At 50.1% G+C, this 22774-nt stretch overlaps 1 protein-coding gene across 1 annotated transcript in view; it reads left to right on the top strand.

Moving 5' to 3' along the window:
• LOC139243604 (spectrin beta chain, non-erythrocytic 4-like) overlaps nt 1-22774 on the top strand; it is a 532459-nt gene that overhangs the window by 30171 nt on the left and 479514 nt on the right. Inside the window, exons 6-7 of the mRNA XM_070870800.1 lie at nt 112-308; nt 1950-2392. Of these exons, the coding sequence (XP_070726901.1) occupies nt 112-308; nt 1950-2392 (640 nt within the window). The remainder of the gene's footprint in view (nt 1-111; nt 309-1949; nt 2393-22774) is intronic.

Raw genomic sequence — 22774 nt, 5'->3', positions numbered from 1 at the left:
CAGGGGGCTTGCGCTGTGGGAAGCTTCTGGCGACTCTTGCTGTGCTTGGGGCGTGGTGGTGAGCCGCTGTGTGCGGGGCGATGTTTGACCTGAGCTCTGGCCTCTCCTCAGTGCTGGAGGTGCACCAGTTTGCGCAGGAAGCGGTGGTGGCAGAATCATGGCTCAGCACCCAGGAGCGTCTGGTCGGCAGTAACCAGCTGGGGAACAGTGTGGATGAGGTGGAGCAGCTCATCAAACGGCACGAGGCCTTTCGCAAAGCAGCGGCGACTTGGGAGGAGAGATTCAGCTCACTGCGACGGCTCACCACGGTAGGCCCGGCCAAACGCCACGGCTCGCCATATTTCCAAACACATCTTTGGATGGTATCTGCAGACAATCACAATGTGGGATAAAAACAGAAAATGCTGCAATACTCAGTGGGTCAGACAGCATCTGTACAGACAGAAACAGAGTTAACGTTTCGGCTCGGTGACCCTTGGTCAGAACTGGACATAGTTCGAGATGTCACAGATTGTTCAGGAAGTGCTGGGGCCCTGAAAGGGGGAGGGGGAGGGAAGAACCAAAGGGAAGGTCTGCGAGAGGGTGGAAGGCAGGAGAGATTAGAGAGACAAAAGGGATGACGGGCCGAATTAGCGATGGTAATAGCACAAGTTAGGAAACAAAAGATGACTGTAGATAGGGCGTGAATGGCGGAGAAGATGAGAATAACAATGTGGAGGCTGGTAGCAGAGATCACCGATGGCACAGGTCCGTCCTGGGCATGGTGTGCCAGCTCAGGCACTAATCCAGGTCCAGTTGCCCGGTAGTTGGCAGCACTGAAAGCGTTAAATGCCCCTGGGCCAGGGAGAGGGGCAGAGCTGCTGATTACAGCCGGGAATTGGGCCCGAGTGTGTTTGTGTGTTGTGAGTGGTGTTGGTATCAGCTCAGACCAGGACCAGCCTTGCCTCATGGTGCAATAGTCCACTGGCCCTCACTGTCTCGCTGCCCGCCAATGGGAAACCTTATCCCAGCCTAAAATAGCCATCCCTCTTCCCCACAGCAAATGACTGAAGATAGAAAGAGAAATGAAATGGGAAGAGTGTGAATAGGATGAAGCACAAACCACGGGTGTGGATCAGAGAAACTCTGGACCCAGCAATAACCCTCAGACACAGCACAACGTCAAAACCAGGGGGCAGGCCAATGGCCTGCCTCTCTGCCGCGGTCACACAGTGATAAAGAGATTATAGGACTGGTTGTACAATGGACACACTGTGTGACTGCCCTGTGCTCTCCCCGTAGCCCTGTGTTTTTGGGTGTCACACAAGACTGCCGCTGATGTGGAAGGAGTGCGCGAGTCATTCTGGAAATGGCGGCGTTGCTGTGGCAACAGTAGGATGAAGTGTAAGTGAGAGGTGGGACAATCCTGGAGCATTCTGTGTGCTGAGGGTCTGGCCTATCGCCTCCCTCTGCTCCCTCCCGTTTCCATTTTATTTTATCTGCGATTGATTTGAATAAGGGGCCACCCATTTAAAATGGAGATGAGGAGGAATTTCTTCTCTCTGAGACTCGTGAATCTTCGGAATTCTACCCCAGAGAGCTGGGGAGGCTGGGTCATTGAATATATTTAAGGAGGAGATAGATTTTTGAGCGATAAGGGAGTGAAGGGTTATGGGGAGCGGGTGGGGAAGTGGAGCTGGGTCCATGATCGGATCAGCCATGATGGTATTGAATGGTGGAGCAGGCTCGAGGGGCCGAATGGCCGACTCCTGCTCCTATTTCTAATGTTGTTATGTAGCTACTGGCACAGTGGATGAGCAGGGTGGATTGGTATCCCTTTTTGGTGTCGGGACTGCGAGCATTGAACATAGTCTCCTGCCCCCTGATTGTAGCCAGCGCCCCAACACTGGCAGTGCGCACTCCAAGGGACGGGATGTCTACATTAATATTCTGATGTTTCTGGCCTTTAGTTGGAGCGGATGGAGAACAAGCTTGCCTTCATGGTGCAACAGCAGCCGGCCACGCCCATGCTGAGTCGCCGAATGCTGTCCGAATCGAGGCTGCCTCCGCCCGAACAGTCAGTGGCAGTGACGGAAACACGGCCCGTGAAACAGCAGGCAAAGTACGAAATGATTGAAGGACTTTCCGAGGCGAGAGCCGAGCGGGCGGAACACAGACCACAGGCCGCCAAGAAGGCCGCGCGACAGGAGAGGGAGGAGGTGGGCCCTGCGCGGTTAGATCGGAGCAGCACTCCGCCAACGCAGCCAGCCGTGGCCCGGCGCGAGCAGACGGAGGCGAAACAGGAACCGACGCAGCCAAAAATGGACCCAAGCGACGTGAAGCAGGAACGCAGGAAAGAGCGGCGGCATTCTGTCAGTGAACCTCGGGACTTGGAGCAGGATGAGGCTGGGGGGTGAGTAACCTTCCTTCAGGCACACACACAGCTAGCAGCGTTCCCCCCAAATGGTCATTCGGTGCAGGCATTCTGCAAATAAAAACACAATGCTGGAAACACGCAGCAGGTCAGGCAGCATCTGTGCAGAGAGAAGCAGAGTTAACCTTTCAGGTCCATGTCCTTCCGTCAGAAGCAGACAAGGTAGGAGATGTAACATGCTTTGAAGCGAGTGCAGAGGCAGGGAAAGTGGGGAGGGGAGGAATGAACAACAGGGAAGGTCTGTGAGAGGGTGGCAGGCAGGAGAGATTCGAGAGACAAAAGGGATGATGCTGCAAGGGCAAATTGCACGGTGGACATTCGACATGGCAGCTCCCAGCATACAAAGGGAAAGCTGCCATTCTGATCTTCCCCAGTGTGTAAAGCCATGGGCATGTTGTAGGAGGAGTGGGTAATGTACTGTGTATTGTGTTAACATTCATTGCTCTCCCCCAAATGCGATCATCTCTAAACTGCCTTTTTTCCAGAGCACCTGATGCATCAGCAGAACTGCCTGGCAGCAGATGTTGAGAAGGCTGCTCAGTGCATAGGTTCCTGGGTTTTATAAATAGAGGAATGGAGTACAAAAGCAAGGAAGTTATGATAATCTTTTATAAATCACTGATTAGACCTGAGCTGGAGTAATGTACTCAGTTCGAGGCAGCATACTTTGAATAGGATTGGAGAGGGTGCAGAGGGGATTAACTCGAACGGTGCCAGGATCAGGGATTTCAGTTATGTCGAGAAGCTAGGATTCTTCCCTGGGAGCAGAGAAGGTTAAAGGGAGATTTGATAGAGGGGTTCAGAATGATGAGGGCTTTTGATAAAGTCGATAAGGAGAAACAGTTTTCACTGGCAGAAGGATCGGTAACTGGAGACACAGATTTATGGCCATGGGCCATAAACCAGAGGGGAGATGAGGAGATTTATTTTACGCAGCGAGTTGTTATGATGTGGAACGCACTGAAAGCAGATTCAATCGTAACTTTCAAAATGGAGTTGAATGAATACTAGACAATGAGAAATTTGTAGGGCTATTGGGGAAAGAGCAGGGGTTTAATCAGATCGGGGAAAGAGCAGGGGGTTTAATCAGATTGGGGAAAGAGCAGGGGGTTTAATCAGATCGGGGAAAGAGCAGGGGGTTTAATCAGATTGGGGAAAGAGCAGGGGTTTAATCAGATCGGGGAAAGAGCAGGGGTTTAATCAGATTGGGGAAAGAGCAGGGGGTTGAATCAGATTGGGGAAAGAGCAGGGGGTTTAATCAGATTGGGGAAAGAGCAGGGGGTTTAATCAGATTGGGGAAAGAGCAGGGGGTTTAATCAGATTGGGGAAAGAGCAGGGGGTTTAATCAGATTGGGGAAAGAGCAGGGGGTTTAATCAGATTGGGGAAAGAGCAGGGGTTGAATCAGATTGGGGAAAGAGCAGGGGGTTGAATCAGATTGGGGAAAGAGCAGGGGGTTTAATCAGATCGGGGAAAGAGCAGGGGTTTAATCAGATTGGGGAAAGAGCAGGGGGTTTAATCAGATCGGGGAAAGAGCAGGGGTTTAATCAGATTGGGGAAAGAGCAGGGGGTTTAATCAGATTGGGGAAAGAGCAGGGGGTTTAATCAGATTGGGGAAAGAGCAGGGGTTTAATCAGATTGGGGAAAGAGCAGGGGTTTAATCAGATTGGGGAAAGAGCAGGGGTTTAATCAGATTGGGGAAAGAGCAGGGGGTTTAATCAGATCGGGGAAAGAGCAGGGGGTTTAATCAGATTGGGGAAAGAGCAGGGGGTTTAATCAGATCGGGGAAAGAGCAGGGGTTTAATCAGATTGGGGAAAGAGCAGGGGTTTAATCAGATTGGGGAAAGAGCAGGGGGTTTAATCAGATTGGGGAAAGAGCAGGGGTTTAATCAGATTGGGGAAAGAGCAGGGGGTTTAATCAGATTGGGGAAAGAGCAGGGGGTTTAATCAGATTGGGGAAAGAGCAGGGGGTTTAATCAGATTGGGGAAAAAGCAGGGGGTTTAATCAGATCGGGGAAAGAGCAGGGGTTTAATCAGATTGGGGAAAGAGCAGGGGGTTTAATCAGATTGGGGAAAGAGCAGGGGGTTTAATCAGATTGGGGAAAGAGCAGGGGGTTTAATCAGATTGGGGAAAGAGCAGGGGGTTTAATCAGATTGGGGAAAGAGCAGGGGTTTAATCAGAGTGGGGAAAGAGCAGGGGGTTTAATCAGATTGGGGAAAAAGCAGGGGGTTTAATCAGATCGGGGAAAGAGCAGGGGTTTAATCAGATTGGGGAAAGAGCAGGGGGTTTAATCAGATTGGGGAAAGAGCAGGGGGTTTAATCAGATTGGGGAAAGAGCAGGGGGTTTAATCAGATTGGGGAAAGAACAGGGGGTTTAATCAGATTGGGGAAAGAGCAGGGGGTTTAATCAGATTGGGGAAAGAGCAGGGGTTTAATCAGATCGGGGAAAGAGCAGGGGTTTAATCAGATTGGGGAAAGAGCAGGGGGTTTAATCAGATTGGGGAAAGAGCAGGGGGTTTAATCAGATCGGGGAAAGAGCAGGGGGTTTAATCAGATTGGGGAAAGAGCAGGGGGTTTAATCAGATTGGGGAAAGAGCAGGGGGTTTAATCAGATTGGGGAAAGAGCAGGGGGTTTAATCAGATTGGGGAAAGAGCAGGGGGTTTAATCAGATTGGGGAAAGAGCAGGGGGTTTAATCAGATCGGGGAAAGAACAGGGGTTTAATCAGATTGGGGAAAGAGCAGGGGGTTTAATCAGATTGGGGAAAGAGCAGGGGGTTTAATCAGATTGGGGAAAGAGCAGAGGTTTAATCAGATCGGGGAAAGAGCAGGGGGTTTAATCAGATTGGGGAAAGAGCAGGGGGTTTAATCAGATTGGGGAAAGAGCAGGGGGTTTAATCAGATTGGGGAAAGAGCAGGGGGTTTAATCAGATTGGGGAAAGAGCAGGGGGTTTAATCAGATTGGGGAAAGAGCAGGGGGTTTAATCAGATTGGGGAAAGAGCAGGGGTTTAATCAGATTGGGGAAAGAGCAGGGGGTTTAATCAGATTGGGGAAAAAGCAGGGGGTTTAATCAGATCGGGGAAAGAGCAGGGGTTTAATCAGATTGGGGAAAGAGCAGGGGTTTAATCAGATTGGGGAAAGAGCAGGGGTTTAATCAGATTTGGGAAAGAACAGGGGGTTTAATCAGATTGGGGAAAGAACAGGGGGTTTAATCAGATTGGGGAAAGAGCAGCGGTTTAATCAGATTGGGGAAAGAACAGGGGGTTTAATCAGATTGGGGAAAGAGCAGGGGGTTTAATCAGATTGGGGAAAAAGCAGGGGGTTTAATCAGATCGGGGAAAGAGCAGGGGGTTTAATCAGATTGGGGAAAGAGCAGGGGGTTTAATCAGATTGGGGAAAGAGCAGGGGGTTTAATCAGATTGGGGAAAGAGCAGGGGGTTTAATCAGATTGTGGAAAGAGCAGGGGGTTTAATCAGATTGGGGAAAGAGCAGGGGGTTTAATCAGATCGGGGAAAGAGCAGGGGGTTTAATCAGATTGGGGAAAAAGCAGGGGGTTTAATCAGATCGGGGAAAGAGCAGGGGGTTTAATCAGATTGGGGAAAGAGCAGGGGGTTTAATCAGATCGGGGAAAGAGCAGGGGGTTTAATCAGATTGGGGAAAGAGCAGGGGGTTTAATCAGATTGGGGAAAGAGCAGGGGTTTAATCAGATTGGGGAAAGAGCAGGGGGTTTAATCAGATCGGGGAAAGAGCAGGGGTTTAATCAGATTGGGGAAAGAGCAGGGGGTTTAATCAGATCGGGGAAAGAGCAGGGGGTTTAATCAGATTGGGGAAAGAGCAGGGGTTTAATCAGATTGGGGAAAGAGCAGGGGTTTAATCAGATCGGGGAAAGAGCAGGGGGTTTAATCAGATTGGGGAAAGAGCAGGGGGTTTAATCAGATTGGGGAAAGAGCAGGGGTTTAATCAGATTGGGGAAAGAGCAGGGGGTTTAATCAGATCGGGGAAAGAGCAGGGGGTTTAATCAGATTGGGGAAAGAGCAGGGGGTTTAATCAGATTGGGGAAAGAGCAGGGGGTTTAATCAGATTGGGGAAAGAGCAGGGGGTTTAATCAGATCGGGGAAAGAGCAGGGGGTTTAATCAGATTGGGGAACGAGCAGGGGTTTAATCAGATTGGGGAAAGAGCAGGGGTTTAATCAGATCGGGGAAAGAGCAGGGGGTTTAATCAGATTGGGGAAAGAGCAGGGGGTTTAATCAGATTGGGGAAAGAGCAGGGGTTTAATCAGATTGGGGAAAGAGCAGGGGGTTTAATCAGATTGGGGAAAGAGCAGGGGTTTAATCAGATTGGGGAAAGAGCAGGGGGTTTAATCAGATTGGGGAAAGAGCAGGGGGTTTAATCAGATCGGGGAAAGAGCAGGGGTTTAATCAGATTGGGGAAAGAGCAGGGGGTTTAATCAGATTGGGGAAAGAGCAGGGGGTTTAATCAGATTGGGGAAAGAGCAGGGGGTTTAATCAGATTGGGGAAAGAGCAGGGGGTTTAATTAAATTGGGGAAAGAGCAGGGGGTTTAATCAGATTGCTCTTTCAAAGAGCCGGCACAACCACAGTGGGCCCAAAGTCCTCCTCTGTGCTGTATTATTCTATGATTCTATGCTACCTATACCTATCGTACTCTAAGCTCTGAGCACAGGGGCCCAATCCCATTCATTGTACTCCCTCCAAGGGCAGGAATCCCTCCTGTGGTACGGTGCCTGAATGTGGGTGTGGGGAAGGGCTTTGTACAGCTGACTCTCACTCCCTGGGATGTTCTCCACCCATCCAACTGTTCGCCCAAGGTCCTCTTTACCTTTTTCAATGTCATGACTTTTGAAGGATGTTTTGAATCTGGAGCCGGAATAGTGAGGTGATTCTACCACTTTATGAATCATTTGTACGACTGGACATAGAATTGTGTGTACAGTTCTGCTCAGAACTGGATTCTTCTTCTTTCGTAAAGTAGTAGCAAAGCAAATCAAATGTCAACAATATCTAAGTTGGATATCCAGGCCAAGGCTTCCGGTGTAACAGTGTAGATATCGTGTAGGCCGCCTGCCAATTCCCTTTGAGTGCAGTGCCCAATGATACGGATTAATCTGGGACAGTGAGCACGGATTTGTTAAGGGAAGGTCGTGTCTGACTAACTTGATTACATTTTTTAGGAGGTAAGAAGGAGGGCCGATGCAGGCAGTGTGTTTGATGTACATGCAATGTGTTCCCTCAACCACTATCTGTCCCACCTGTGACAGAGTGCGTGGCTCTTGTATCGGACTGTTCAGCCACCAAAGAACTCACTTCAGGAGTGGAGGTGGGTCTTCCTCGATCCCGAGGGACTGCCTATGATAGGATGATATAGTGCATATGGATTTTAGCAAAGTTTTTGATAAGGTGGCAGACTGGTCACGAAAGTAAAAGCCCATGGAACCCAGGGCAAAGTGGCAAGTTGGATCCAAAATAGGCTCAGAGGCAGAAAGCAAAGAGTAATGGTTGATGGATGTTTTTGTGGTGGGAAGGATGTTTCCAGTGGGGTTCCGCAGGGCTCAGTGCTGGGTCCCTTGCTTTTTGTGGTGTATATCAATTATTTAGACTTGAATGTAGGGGGTATGATTAAGAAGTTTGTAGATGATAGAAAAACTGTCTGCATGGTTGATAATGAAGAAGAAAGCTGTAGACTGCAGGAATATATTAATGAACTGGTCAGGTGGGCAGAGCAGTGGCAAATGGAATTCAATCCGGAGAAGTGTGAGGTAATGCTTTTGGGGAGGTCTAACAAGGCGAGGGAATATACACATTAAATGGTAGGACACTGAGAAGTGTAGAGGAACAAAGGGACCTGGGAGTGCAGGTCCACAGATCCCTGAAGGGAGCAGGCCAGGTGGATAAGGTGGTTAAGAAGGCACACGGGATATTTGCCTTTATTGCATAGATTTAAAGTAATCGTTGGAGATTTAGAGGAGATTTGAGGGAGGTGGGGGTCAGGAACTCACGGCTTGAAAGGGTGGTAGAGGCAGAAACCCTCACCACATTTAAAAAATACCTGGATGTGCACCTGAAGTGCCGTAACCTACGGGGCTACGGACCGAGAGCTGGAAAGTGGGATTAGGCTGAATAGCTTTTTGTTGGCCGGCGCGGACACGATGGGCCGAATGGCCTCCTTCTGTGCTGTAAATTTCTATGATTCTATGGGCTCCAGGGTGTGATTAGGAGGTCCACAGTCACATGATGGGGAGGCTTTAATCTTCCATCTATGGAGGAGGTGACAGCATCGACCGTGACCGGTTCTGAGCCGGTTGATGGTTGTCCACTGTTTGCGAGGAAGGTTTGAACCTTCAGGTTGTACCTTGGGGTCCTCGATAAGGAATCCATTCCGTGTGTCGCAGTTCTTCGAGCGTTTCGCCATCGGTGGTCAAGGCTGAGGGAACATCGCTGTTCCATATAACGGAATTGAAAGGATATTGTAGCTATTGAAAGGAGACTGCAGAGAACAAGCGGAGTGATTGTGGGGATGGGGGGATTGGATTATGAGCAGTGATTGTGTAAATTGGCCATATTCTCATTGGAAAACAGGAGGTTGAGAGTTGACCTGATTGCTGCGTTTTGGATTCCAGAGGGGCCGAATAATGCTGACTATGAAAAACTGTTTCACTTGTCCACAACAGTTCTGCCAGAGTTTGTCTGTCGATTGCTGTCCCTGTGCTCTCCTGACCCCGCAGTCCTTTCTCCTGTGTCATCTCCACCTTTATTTTGTACTTATCCAGGTTTGTGACTTTCTCCTTCTTTACCTTCAAACCGCTCCCACTTTTTGGCAGCCTGTGTGGATCGTCTGCAACTGGCCTCCATCTCCCAGTACAGGGGCACAGAGCGGGGTCAGTGAGGGGCATTACCCCAGTACAGGGGGGCACAGAGCGGGGTCAGTGAGGGGCATTACCCCAGTACAGGGGCACAGTGCGGGGTCAGTGAGGGGCATTACCCCAGTACAGGGGGGCACAGAGCGGGGTCAGTGAGGGGCATTACCCCAGTACAGGGGCACAGTGCGGGGTCAGTGAGGGGCATTGCCCCAGTACAGGGGCACAGAGCGGGGTCAGTGAGGGGCATTACCCCAGTACAGGGGCACAGTGCGGGGTCAGTGAGGGGCAGTGCCCCAGTACAGGGGGGCACACAGCGGGGTCAGTGAGGGGCATTACCCCAGTACAGGGGCACAGTGCGGGGTCAGTGAGGGGCATTACCCCAGTACAGGGGGGCACAGAGCGGGGTCAGTGAGGGGCATTACCCCAGTACAGGGGCACAGTGCGGGGTCAGTGAGGGGCATTACCCCAGTACAGGGGGGCACAGAGCGGGGTCAGTGAGGGGCATTACCCCAGTACAGGGGGGCACAGAGCGGGGTCAGTGAGGGGCATTACCCCAGTACAGGGGGGCACAGAGCGGGGTCAGTGAGGGGCATTACCCCAGTACAGGGGGGCACAGTGCGGGGTCAGTGAGGGGCATTACCCCAGTACAGGGGCACAGTGCGGGGTCAGTGAGGGGCATTACCCCAGTACAGGGGGGCACAGAGCGGGGTCAGTGAGGGGCATTACCCCAGTACAGGGGGGCACAGAGCGGGGTCAGTGAGGGGCATTACCCCAGTACAGGGGGGCACAGAGCGGGGTCAGTGAGGGGCATTACCCCAGTACAGGGGGGCACAGTGCGGGGTCAGTGAGGGGCATTACCCCAGTACAGGGGCACAGTGCAGGGTGTGTGAGGGGCTTTACTCCAGAGGTAGGGGGGTACAGTGCCCAGGGGTAGGTGCAGTATTGGTGGATAAGAGCAATAGTGGATGGGAGACTGGGATGGTTGGGAGAAGAGACAGATGGTGGGTCTTAACCTTACAGCTGGAATATAACATGGTTCCTTACATTTGGGATTGTGGGGAGAGTGGAGGAGACAGTGAAAGGTTTGAAGAGACTGTTAACTAAGGAAAAAAGGAATGTTCTCCTTGCTATCTAGGAAGATACTTGTGCAGAAGGTGGTTTTGCCTGAAGAACAAGACACAGTTTTAGTGGACGTTATTGGAGCAGATCTGGGACTCGAAGACTAGATGGGACATGACATGATGGTCCTGATTAAAGGAACTACTACAGCGATGAGGAGAGATATGTTAGAGGGATGATCATCAAATGAGGCTATATGGGTCGAATTGAAAAATAAAAATGTGGTGATCACACTGCTGGCCGTGTATTATAGACCCCCAAAACAGTGAGACGGAGATAGAGGAGCAAATATGTCGGCAAATTGCTGTGAAGTCGAAAAACCATGGGGTAGTAATAGTAGGGGATTTTAACTATCCAAATATTGATTGAGACAAATTTAGTGTGAATGGTGTAGAGGGTGCGGAATTCTTGAAAGGCATTCAGGAGAACTTTTTAGTCAGTATTCCACCATAACATGGTAGAATTCTTTATGAAGATGGAGAGTGACACAGTTAATTCAGAGACGAGGGTCCTGAACTTGGGGAAAGGTAACTTCGACGGTATGAGGCGTGAATTGGCTAGAATAGACTGGCAAAGGACACTGAAAGGGTTGACGGTGGATAGGCAATAGCAACATTTAAAGATCACATGGATGAACTTCAACAATTGTACATCCCTGTCTGGAATAAAAATAAAATGGGGAAGGTGGCTCAACCGTGGCTAACAAGGAAAATTGAGCCACCATCAACAAGTTTGCAGGCTGCACCATTTCCACCCCCGTGGTGGGCAATGGTAGTCGACTGAGAGCATCCGCACAGTTCTCAGTGCCTGGCCTGTGGCGGATGGTATAGTTATACGCTGATAGCGCGAGTGCCCACCTTTGCATGCGGGCTGAGGCATTAGTATTTATCCCCTTGTTTTCAGCGAACAGGGATATGAGGGGCTTGTGATCGGTTTCCAGCTCAAATTTGAGGCCAAACAGGTACTGATGCATTTTCTTTACCCCGAACACACACGCTAATGCCTCTTTCTCAATCATGCTATAGGCCCTCTCGGCCTTAGACAAGCTCCTGGAGGCATAGGCGACAGATTGCAACTTCCCCGCAACGTTAGCTTGTTGTAATACACACCCGACTCCGTACGACGACGCATCACATGCTAGCACAAGTCTTTTACACGGGTTATACAATACAAGCAGCTTGTTGGAGCATAAAATGTTTCTGGCTTTCTCAAAAGCAATTACTTGGTTTTTTTCCCGATACCCAGTTCTCACCTTTATGCAATAACACATGTAGGGGCTCTAAGAGGGTGCTTAACTCCGGTAGGAAGTTACCAAAATAGTTGAGGAGTCCCAGGAACGACCGCAGCTCTGTGACGTTCTGTGGCCTGGGCGCGTTCCTGATAGCCTCTGTCTTGGCGTCTGTGGGCCGAATGCCGTCCGCCGCGATCTTTCTCCCCAAAAACTCCACTTCTGTTGCCATGAAGACGCATTTCGACCTCTTCAGCTGCGGCCCTGCACGATCCAGTCGCTGGAGGACCTCCTCCAGGTTTTGTAGGTGCTCGGCGGTGTCCCGACCCGTGACCGATATGTCGTCCTGAAAGACCACCGTGCATGGTACCGACTTGAGTAGGCTCTCCATGTTTCTCTGGAAGATCGCTGCAGCCGACCGAATTCCAAATGGGCATCTGTTGCAGAAGAACAGTCCCTTGTGTGTGTTGATGCAGGTGAGGCCCTTCGAAGACTCCTCCAGCTCCTGCGTCAGATAGGCCGAAGTCAGGTCGAGCTTGGTGAACGTCTTGCCTCCTGCCAGCGTCGCAAATAGGTCGTCTGCCTTAGGTAGCTGGTATTGGCCTTGTAGCGAGAAACGATTAATAGTTACTTTATAATCGCTGCAAATCCTGACCATGCCATCACTTTTGAGCACTGGAACAATCGGGCTGGCCCACTCGCTGAATTCCACTGGGGAGATGATGCCCTTGCGTTGCAGCCTGTCGAGCTCGATTTCCACTCTCTCCCTCATCATGTGAGGTACCGCTCGCGCCTTGTATTGAATGGGTCGTGCTTCTGGGACCAAGTGGATCCGCACCTTCACCCCGGAAAAGTTTCCAATGCCTGGCTCAAAAAGGGAAGGAAATTTGTTAAGAACCTGGGTACATGAGGCCTCATCGACATGTGATAGCGCTCGGATGCCATCCCAGTTCCAGCGGATTTTGCCCAGCCAGCTTCTTCCAAGCAGTGTGGGGCCATCGCCCGGGACAATCCAGAGTGGCAGTTTGTGCACCGTGCTCTCGTAGGTGACCTTGACCATGGCGCTGCCCAGGACAGTGATGAGCTCTTTGGTGTACGTTCTCAGTTTTGTGTGGATGGGGCTCAGGGCTGGTCTGAGTGCCTTGTTGCACCACAGTCTCTCAAACATCTTTTTACTCATGATGATGGATTGGCTAGCGCCAGTGTCCAGTTCCATGGCTATGGGTAAGCCATTCAATTTTACGTTTAGAATTATAGGTGGACAATTCGTTGAAAATGTGTGCACCCCGTGTACTTCAGCATCTGCCTCCTCTCTCTGAGGCTCGAAATTGTTTTGATCCACCATGGACCGATCTTCCTCTGCCACATGGTGGTTAGCAGGTTTTCCAGAGCTTGCAGCTTGTCTGCAAGCTTGTTGGAGGTGCCCCATTGTTCCACAGCTCTTGCAAACATATTCTTTGAAGTGGCATCAATAGGCTGAATGGAAGCCTCCACAACGTCAACAAGGTGTGAATTGCCTTCCATTCATCCTTTGTTGCGGACTCTGAGTCATCTGGGTCACCTGAGGCCTGCTGGCAGTTGCAGACTCGTGGGTTCTGCCCTGTACATTTCTGCTCACAACCACAGTTCCAGTTAATTTATGAACATTGCTAGCACTTGTGTGCTGAGAGATTTGTTTGGTGTTATCACTGGTGGGACATAAACGCCTGTGCTATCGCAATGGCCTTACTGAGGGTCGGTGTCTCTACAGTCAAAAGTTTTCGTAGGATAGTTTCGTGGCCAATGCCCAGTACAAAAATCTCTGAGCATTTGCTCCAGGTAGCCATCAAACTCACATTGTCCTGCAAGTCGCCTTAGCTCGGCGACGTAGCTCGCCACTTCCTGACCTTCAGATCGCTGGCACGTGTAGAACCGATACCTCGCCATCAGCACGCTCTCCCTCGGGTTAAGATGCTCCCGAACCAGTGTACACAGCTCATCATACAACTTATCTGTGGGTTTCACCGGAGCCAGAAGATTCTTCATGAGGCTGTAGGTCGGTGCCCCACAGACTGTGAGGAGGACCGCTCTCCTTTTTGCAGCGCTTCCTTCTCCGTCCAGCTCGTTGGCTACAAAATACTGGTCTAGCCGTTCGACATATGCTTCCCAGTCCTCACCCTCCGAGAACTTCTCCAGAATGCCCACAGTTTGCTGCATCTTTGCATTGGATTCATATTCACGTCGCCAGTTATTGTGTTCCTAACACAGATGAGACTGCACACAGGGAGGTTAAAGTAACAGTGACCTCAGTCTTTATTAAGACACTCCAGAGTGAGGAACAGGCCTTAGGGGCCGGCTTATATACAGTGCTCCCAAGGGATGCTGGGATCCCTTGGGACTTCAGGGGATGCGCTCCCTGGTGGCGGAACATGGGAGTGCATGCTTTACAGATACACAACATTTACAATATACATCAATGATTTCGATGAAGGAATTGAGTGTAATATCTCCAAGTTTGCAGATGACACTAACCAGGGTGGCGGTGTGAGCTGTGAGGGGGACGCTAAGAGGCTGCAGGGTGACTTGGACAGGTTAGGTGAGTGGGCAAATGTGAGCTTATCCACTTTGGGGGCAAAAACGCGAAGACAGAATATTATCTGAATGGTGGCTCATTAGGAAAAGGGGAAGTTGAGACCTGGGTGTCATGGTTCATCAGTCATTGAAAGTTGGTGTACAGGTACAGCAGGCGGTGAAGAAGGCAAATGGTATGTTGGCCTTCATAGCTAGGGAATTTGCGTATATGAGCAGGGAGGTCTTACTGCAGTTGTACAGGGCCTTGGTAAGGCCTCACCTGGAATATTGTGTTCAGTTTTGGTCTCCTAATCTGAGGAAGGACGTTCTTGCTATTGAGGGAGTGCAGTGAAGGTTCACCAGACTGATTCCAGGGATGGCTGGATTGACATATGAGGAGTGACTGGATCAACTGGGCCTTTATACATTTGAGTTTAGAAGGATGAGAGGGGATCTCATAGAAACATATAAGATTCTGACGGGACTAGACAGGTTAGGTGCGGGTAGAATGTTTCCGATGTTGGGGATGTCTAGAACCAGGGGACACAGTCTTAGGATAATGGGCCATTTAGGACTGAGATGAGGAGAAACTTCTTCACTCAGAGAGTTGTTAACCTGTGGAATTCCCTGCCGCAGAGAGTTGTTGATGCCAGTTCATTGGATATATTCAAAAGGGAGTTAGATATGGCCCTCATGGCTAAGGGGATCAAGAGCTATGGAGAGAAAGCAGGAAAGGGGTACCGAAGGAATGATCAGCCATGATCTTATTGAATGGTGGTGCAGGCTCGAAGGGCCGAATGACCTACTCTTGCACCTATTTTCTATGTTTCTCGTATGTAGCAAGCCCAACACGAGAGGGGGCAGTCTTGGATTTAGTTTTGGGGAATGAAGCTGGGCAGGTTGAAGGGGTATTAGTGGGGAGCACTTGGGTGCCAGTGACCATAGTTCAGTCAGATTCAAGTTGGTTATGGATAAGGGCAAGAATAGGCCTGGAATAAAAGTTCCGAATTGGGGAAAAGCTAATTTTGCTAAGTTAAGGAATGATTTGGCCACAGTGGACTGGAAACAGCAACTTGTGGGTAAATCAGTGTCGGAACAGTGGGAGGCATTCAAGGAGGAGATCCGGAAGGCTCAGGCCAAACATGTGCCCTTAAAGAAAAAGGTTGAGAATAATAATTCTAGAGCCCCCTGATTGTCTAGGGACTTACAGGGGAGGGTTAAGAAAAAAAGGGACGCTGATGTCATATACTATCGGCTAAATACTTTAGAATCTTTAGAGGAATATAGAAAGTTAAGAGGCAAAATTAAAAAGGATATTAGGAATGCTGAGAGAGAGCACGAGAAATTCTTGACCAGTAAAATTAAGGAAAACCCTAAGATGTTCTATAAATATATTAAGAGTAAGAGGGTAACTAAAGAAAGGGTAGGGCCTGTTAGAGACCACGAGGGTAATCTTTGTGTGGAGGCGGAAGATGTTGGGAGGGCTCTTAACGAATACTTTGCATCTGTTTTCACAAAGGAAAGGGGCAATGCAGATACTGCTATCGAGGAGGCGTGTGATATTCTGGATGAAATAAATATCGTGAGAGAGGAAGTATAAGGAGTTTGAACCTCAGTGCCCAGGAGAAGCGAGGGCCCAGGGTTCAGCACGGGCCAGCCCACACTGCGATCTATGGATAGTAGGAGCATGTGTACGCACTAGGTCCGTGCAGCAGAGCTGGTCTCCAGTCGTCTTGGTTAACCCTTGCCACTGGATCAAGACCTAGCTCTGTCAAGCCCGTGTGGTGGCTGGTGTGCAACCGTCACCCCACGTTAAAAGAATCCACACACAGACATCTTCCACCCTTCAGGATGTAGTTCGGGACCTGGATTGTCAGGTCCCTCATTGAAACATCTGTGAACTCATCTATTTTTCGCCATCCTCGATACGAGGGACTGCCTGATACTATACTAAGGGGTTTAGCAGCTTTTGAAGTAGATAAGTCCCCAAGCCCGGATGAAATGCATCCCAGGCTGTTGAGCGAAGTAAAAGAGGAAATAGCAGAGGCCTTGACCATCATTTTCCAGTCCTCTTTGGATCTGGGCATGGTGCCGGAGGATTGGAGGACTGCTCATGTAGTACCCTTGTTTAAGAAGGGAGAAAGGGTTAGGCCAAGTAATTACAGGCCTGTCAGCCTAACCTCAGTGGTGGGAAAATTATTAGAAAAAATCCTGAAAGACAGGATAAATCTTCATTTGGAAAGGCAAGGATTAATTAGGGACAGTCAGCACGGATTTGTTAAGGGAAGATCGTGTTTGACGAACCTGATTGAATTTTTTGAGGAGGTAACCAAGAGGGTCGATGAGGGCAGTGCGTACGATGCAGTGTATATGGACTTTAGCAAGACTTTTGATGAGGTCCCACATGGTAGGCTAGTCATGAAGGTTAAAGCCCATGGGATCCAGGGCAAAGTGGCAAGTTGGATCCAAAATTGGCTTGGAGGTAGGAAGCAAAGGATAATGGTTGATGGATGTTTTTGTGACTGGGAGGATGTTTCCAGTGGGGTTCCGCAGGGCTCAATACTGGGTCCCTTGCTTTTTGTGGTATATATCAACCATTTAGATTTGAATAGAGGGAGTATGATTAAGAAGTTTGCAGATGACACTAGAATTGGCTGTGTGGTTGATAATGAAGAGGAAAGTCATGGACTGCAGGAGGATATCAATCTACTGGTCAGGTGGGCAGAGCAGTGGCAAATGGAATTTAATTCAGAGAAGTGTGAGGTGATGCACTTTGGGAGGGCTAATAAGGAAAGGGTATACACATTAAGCGGTAGGCCACTTAATAGTGTAGATGAACAAAGGGGCATGTTCACGGGTCCCTGAAAGTAGCAGGCCAGGTGGATAAGGTGGTTAAGAAGGCATATGGAATGCTTGCCTTTATTGGCCGAGGCATAGAATATGAGCAGGGAGGTTATGCTTAAATTGTGTAATATTTTGGTTAGGCCACAGCTGGAGTACTGCGTGCAGTTCTGGTCGCCGTATTATAGGAAGGACGTGATTGCACTAGAGATGGTGCAGAGGAGATTTACTAGGATGCTGCCTGGAATGGAGAATCTTAGTTATGAGGACAGATTGGATAGGCTGGGTTTGTTCTCATTGGAACAGAGGAGGTTGAGAGGAGACCTCATTGAGGTGTACAAAATATCGAGGGGCCTGGACATAGTGGATAGTAAGGGTCTATTTCCATTGGTGGAGGAGTCTATTATCAGGGGGTATAGTTGGTGGAAGGTTTCGAGGGGATTTGAGGGTGGCTTCTTTACACAGAGGGTTGTGGGGATCTGGAACTCGCTGCCTGGAAGAGTGGTGGATGCAGAAACCCTCACCACTTTTAAGAGTTGGTTGGTTGGGCACTTAAAGTGTAGTAACCTGCAGGGTTACGGACCTAGAGCTGGTTATTGGGATTAGACTGGATGACCTTTTGTTGGACAGCGCAGATATAATGGTAAGTACTGCAGTGAATCGAATACGGCCAGGGTGATCTCCTGGACTAGTGTCGATCGCCTGGATGGGTCGGAGAGGAATTTTCCCAGATTTTTTCTCCCTAAATTGGCCTGGGTTTTTATCTGGTTTTTGCCTCTCCCAGGAGATCACATGGCTCCGGTTGGGGTGGAGTGTAGAATGTTTCAGTGTAAGGGGTGTTGCAGTTGTGTGAGGCGGACTGGTTGGGCTGGGTGCTCTTTGTCTTTCCGCCATTGTTCATAGGTTTATATGTAACCTTCAGGGCTGCTGACCGAGGGCCGTGCGGCTCTTTGTCGGCCGGCGCGGACACGATGGGCCGGAATGGCCTCTTTCTGCGCTGTGAATTTCTTTGGGCTAGACTTTCCACTTTGCTGTCTATCGTTCAAAAAATGGGCGATATTCCAGCGATGTTCGATGTCTCAGCCTCACTGATCGCTGGCTCATCGCCCATGGCGATTTTCCACTCGGCGACAGGCCAGTGATGTCAAATGGACAATGCAAAAGGTCAGCGATGTGTCGCTCTCCCAAGGAACCGCCAGCGATGTGGAAGGCAAAAGCTTCCCAAGCAACAGACTTCTGCGCATGCGCTTTTTCCCCCGGTTGACAGCATTTCGCGCATTTCGGGAGCTCGGGTCATCCACACATGCGCAGTAAGGTCGATTGTGGTGGGAGAGAGAGGAGAGAGTTGTTGGAATTGGAGCGAGGAGTTTTGTGGAGTTTTTTGCCGTTGGAGGTTTGGATAAAGTGTTTTTCGCCTATGGAGAGTTGGAGATTTGTATAAATTGTAGAGATGTCATCATCATCATCATCCGAGAGTGTGGCTAGGGGTCGGAAAAGGGCAAAGCCGTTTTTGGACGAGGCCAATGAGGCCCTCATTGAGGAGGTCCACTCCAGCTGGGCAGAACTTACCCGGAGTGCTAAGGGCAAACCTCCACCCCGGGCGTACAGGAAGCTGTGGGCCTCGGCGTCCCAGGAGGCAAGGGGGCCCGACAAGTGCCGGAAGCGTTGGAACAGCCTTGTGGCGTCAGCTAGAGTAAGTACAGATTTTATATTGCATTGATGAAGATTGTAATTAAAACTGTAATAGTAAATCTCCTGGATTGAATTAAATTTTGTAAATTCTTACATACATACATAGGCATATATACATATGTAGATCCAAAACACACTGATCTTTGTTATAACCGTGCATCAATTGTGGATCTCATTTGCATGTAACGTTTGAAGCTATTGTCTTTCCATGAAACTCCCAAGTCAATTAGCTTATGCCATGCTCTTTTCACATTTGCAGAAGAAGATATCTAACAACAGGGCGCAGCGGAGGTGCTGCGGAGGGGGCCCTGCTTACATGCAGACTTTAAGTGAGCTGGGGGAGCGTGCAGCAGCGCTGGTGGGGACCACCAGTTGCTTGACCACCAGCCGTGGTGTTGCAGGACCTCCGCCCCATGCATCTTGTGAGTAATGTGTGAACAGTTTTAAAGGAATGTAACATCATTTCATTAAAATGCAATGTACGGATGATGTCATGTCATGAATGCAGCCTTTGTGCTACTCTCAGGTTGACGACATCAGAACAGAAGCAATAAGAACAGGGCAAGGTCATCCGGCCAACTGTCCCCTTCTCTGTGCGCTCCCTGTGTCCGTCTGCGGCAGGTTTTCTGGGGCCGTTAAATCCACATGATACATTAATATGTAAAGTCTTGACGGTGTACCCTTCTGTTCCAATAAGCTCAATAGGCTCATTTGTGCTTTGAAGGTCAACCAGAGGTGCAAGTGGGGGCCATACAGGAGGAGGAGGATATGTCCGGGCCAGAGGAGGAGGAGGAGGAGGAAGCCACAGAGGGGGATGAACCTGCGGCCACCGTAGAAGTTGCTATTGCGACTGAAGAGGCACCGGGACCAAGCGGCGTGTAGCCGGCAACGCCAAGGCGCGGTGTAGTGCGCACGCTGACCCCACGGAGGTCGGGTCAGCGAGCTCAGCACTCGCCTGCAGTGGACGATCGGATAGAGGGCTTGATCTCCCTGTGCCAGGAAACGCTCGCGATAAATCGCAAGCACCTCCAGCGGTTTGCGCGGGAATGTTCCCGGGTGTCTGCTGCCCCAGCGAAGGCAATGCAGCAGCTGCTGGAGAAGATGCGTGCACAGTGCCTTGCGGTATGTGTTGCCGGCTGAACTCGGCGCTGCACCCCAAGGTGCTGTGATCGATCGAAGCACAACCCCCAGCACACAAGCGAGCCAGGGGGAAACACTTCCTCCGGACTTGGAAGCCGATGACCCTGCCATGCTTTGTCTTCCTCTCCAACAATCCCCCCAACAGCTGATCGTGCCACCATCACCCCCACCACGGCAGGGAGTCTTGCCGTTGCCCGCTGCACGCCCGCGATGTCTCGGTACCAGGGGACCAACACGAGTGGGTGGGGCTCGGACACGGGGTCCAGGATCTGGAGGGAAACGTGGCCGCAGGTAGGGAGGGGGTTATTGTTGTTCATGTGTTTCTTGTTCTTCTTGTGACTGTTACTGTTGGGGGGGGGGTGTCTAAAATTGAAATTGTTAATAATAAAGTTTTGTTGAATCTTAACAATTGTTGTGCATTGTCTTTTAATAGCGTAAGTAAAGTTAAGTTAAAACATGAATGCAACTGTTGCACATTCAAATATAAATATTAGTATAAATGTGAGTGGATCTATCAGTAAAAGGATGTTAAAAGCCCCATGTTTTAACAGCCTTCTCCCTTCCTCCGACGTTCAAAATAACGTCCGTAGTGCCGAGTTCTGTGAGGAAGGCCAGGAAAAAGCAACCATTCTCCAGTGATGTTGTCGGCGAGCTATCAGCCCGGCGATGTGCCGAAAGTTGGGCTGGGCGATGTGCGGCGATCGCCTCGGCGATGTGAGCCGAAAGTCAGGGGGATAATTTTTCGGCGATGCTCCAGCTTGGGTTTCCACTTTTTTGTCAAAATGGCTGATGAAAGGCCGTTTTGGGCGATGTATGGGTGATATATGGGTGATATATGGGCGATGTATGGGCGATGTATGGGTGATATATGGGTGATGTATGGGCGATGTATGGGTGATATATGGGCGATGTATGGGTGATATATGGGCGATGTATGGGCGATGTATGGGTGATGTATGGGTGATGTATGGGTGATGTATGGGTGATGTATGGGCGATGTATGGGTGATATATGGGTGATGTATGGGCGATGTATGGGTGATATATGGGCGATGTATGGGCGATGTATGGGTGATGTATGGGCGATGTATGGGTGATATATGGGCGATGTATGGGCGATGTATGGGTGATATATGGGCGATGTATGGGCGATGTATGGGTGATATATGGGCGATGTATGGGTGATATATGGGCGATGTATGGGCGATATATGGGCGATGTATGGGCGATGTATGGGCGATTTATGGGCGATGTATGGGTGATGTATGGGCGATGTATGGGTGATGTATGGGCGATGTATGGGTGATATATGGGCGATGTATGGGCGATATATGGGCGATGTATGGGTGATTTATGGGCGATGTATGGGAGATATATGGGCGATGTATGGGTGATGTATGGGCGATGTATGGGCGATATATGGGCGATGTATGGGCGATATATGGGCGATGTATGGGCGATTAATGGGCGATGTATGGGCGATGTATGGGCGATGTATGGGCGATGTATGGGCGATGTATGGGCGATTAATGGGCGATGTATGGGCGATATATGGGCGATGTATGGGCGATGTATGGGCGATGTATGGGCGATGTATGGGCGATGTATGGGCGATCTATGGGCGATGTATGGGCGATTAATGGGCGATGTATGGGCGATGTATGGGCGATGTATGGGCGATGTATGGGCGATGTATGGGCGATGTATGGGCGATATATGGGCGATCTATGGGCGATATATGGGCGATGTATGGGCGATATATGGGCGATGTATGGGCGATGTATGGGCCGTGTGAAGTGGAAAGTCTAGCCCGATGTTTCTGTGACCTGCGGGTTGCCCACTTTGGTTGGAGGAGTTCCAGGAGCTTTCCTCACATCACCTCCCACCTCCATCCGTCTCACCCCCACCATTGGCTGCCTGTCAGCCCTCCCTCGGAATGGAAACTGAACAGAGTCTTCCTGCCCCGATTCCATCATTCCTTCGCTCCATAATCCAATATTTTTATAACTAATAAACAAAAGTGTGCATAGAAAACGAAGAAACACATTTTATAATGCCTCGATTATTTTTTTCTTGGGTCTGCATCGGGGATTAGTCTTTAATCCCTGGAGACTCCAGGGTGATGTCGCTGGATTGAGACATGGAAAGCTGCGAGGAGGCTCGAGTGGAGCATGGACTGGTTGGGCCGAACGGCCTGTTTCTGTGCCGTACGTCCGATGTGATCCTGGAGGGTTGGAGGGTTGAAAACCCTCCATGAGCTGGTGCGCAGCAGGAGGTGAGAGAGAGTGAGTGACACAAGGGCCTTAAAGGCAGCTGTGAGGAGCACTTCCTAACAGCTCAACAGCAGCTGGGATATTCGGGGAGGAAGAGCCGAGAGAATCGAGATTTTCTCACTGCCGTTCTGGCTGTTAGTGAAGTCTGCAGCCTGGCCAATTCGATTTATCTTCTCCACAAATACTGCTCACTGGTCCTTGCAGCAGATACCTGGGGACACAGTAATCTTGTTGGAGAGGAAAATGTTTCTAACCTTTTCTCACAAGTTTTAACTTAGAACCAGCTGGATTTACACTGGGTTAGAAATTGCGGAGGGGTGATCATTTTTGAAACCTCGGTAATTACTTTCCGCTCCAGGAAAATTCAGCTTTAGCGCTCCGAGAGGGGCGTGGAGCGCGAGCTCAGGCACCAGCTTCTCCGAGGGCGGTAAAGTGCGAGAGCAGGGGTAGAGGCAGCAGGCGCTGATCGATGGAGAGCGCGATGATACTGGCATCAGAGGCTACTTCCCTCACTGAAAGGGAAGGACCAGTGATGCTGCACAGCCGACTGTCGGCTGTTCTGTGTTGCTCGGTGACCTGGGCGACTGTCATTACAGCCCGAGAGCGGAGGGAGGCTGGGACATCGCGCAGCAATGGAGCGTCAA

The sequence above is a fragment of the Pristiophorus japonicus genome, unplaced genomic scaffold (genome assembly GCF_044704955.1).
Source record: "Pristiophorus japonicus isolate sPriJap1 unplaced genomic scaffold, sPriJap1.hap1 HAP1_SCAFFOLD_175, whole genome shotgun sequence".
In the NCBI taxonomy this organism is placed as follows: domain Eukaryota; kingdom Metazoa; phylum Chordata; class Chondrichthyes; family Pristiophoridae; genus Pristiophorus; species Pristiophorus japonicus.
Note: the sequence above shows the minus strand (reverse complement) of the source record. Positions and strands in the feature narration are given on the sequence as shown.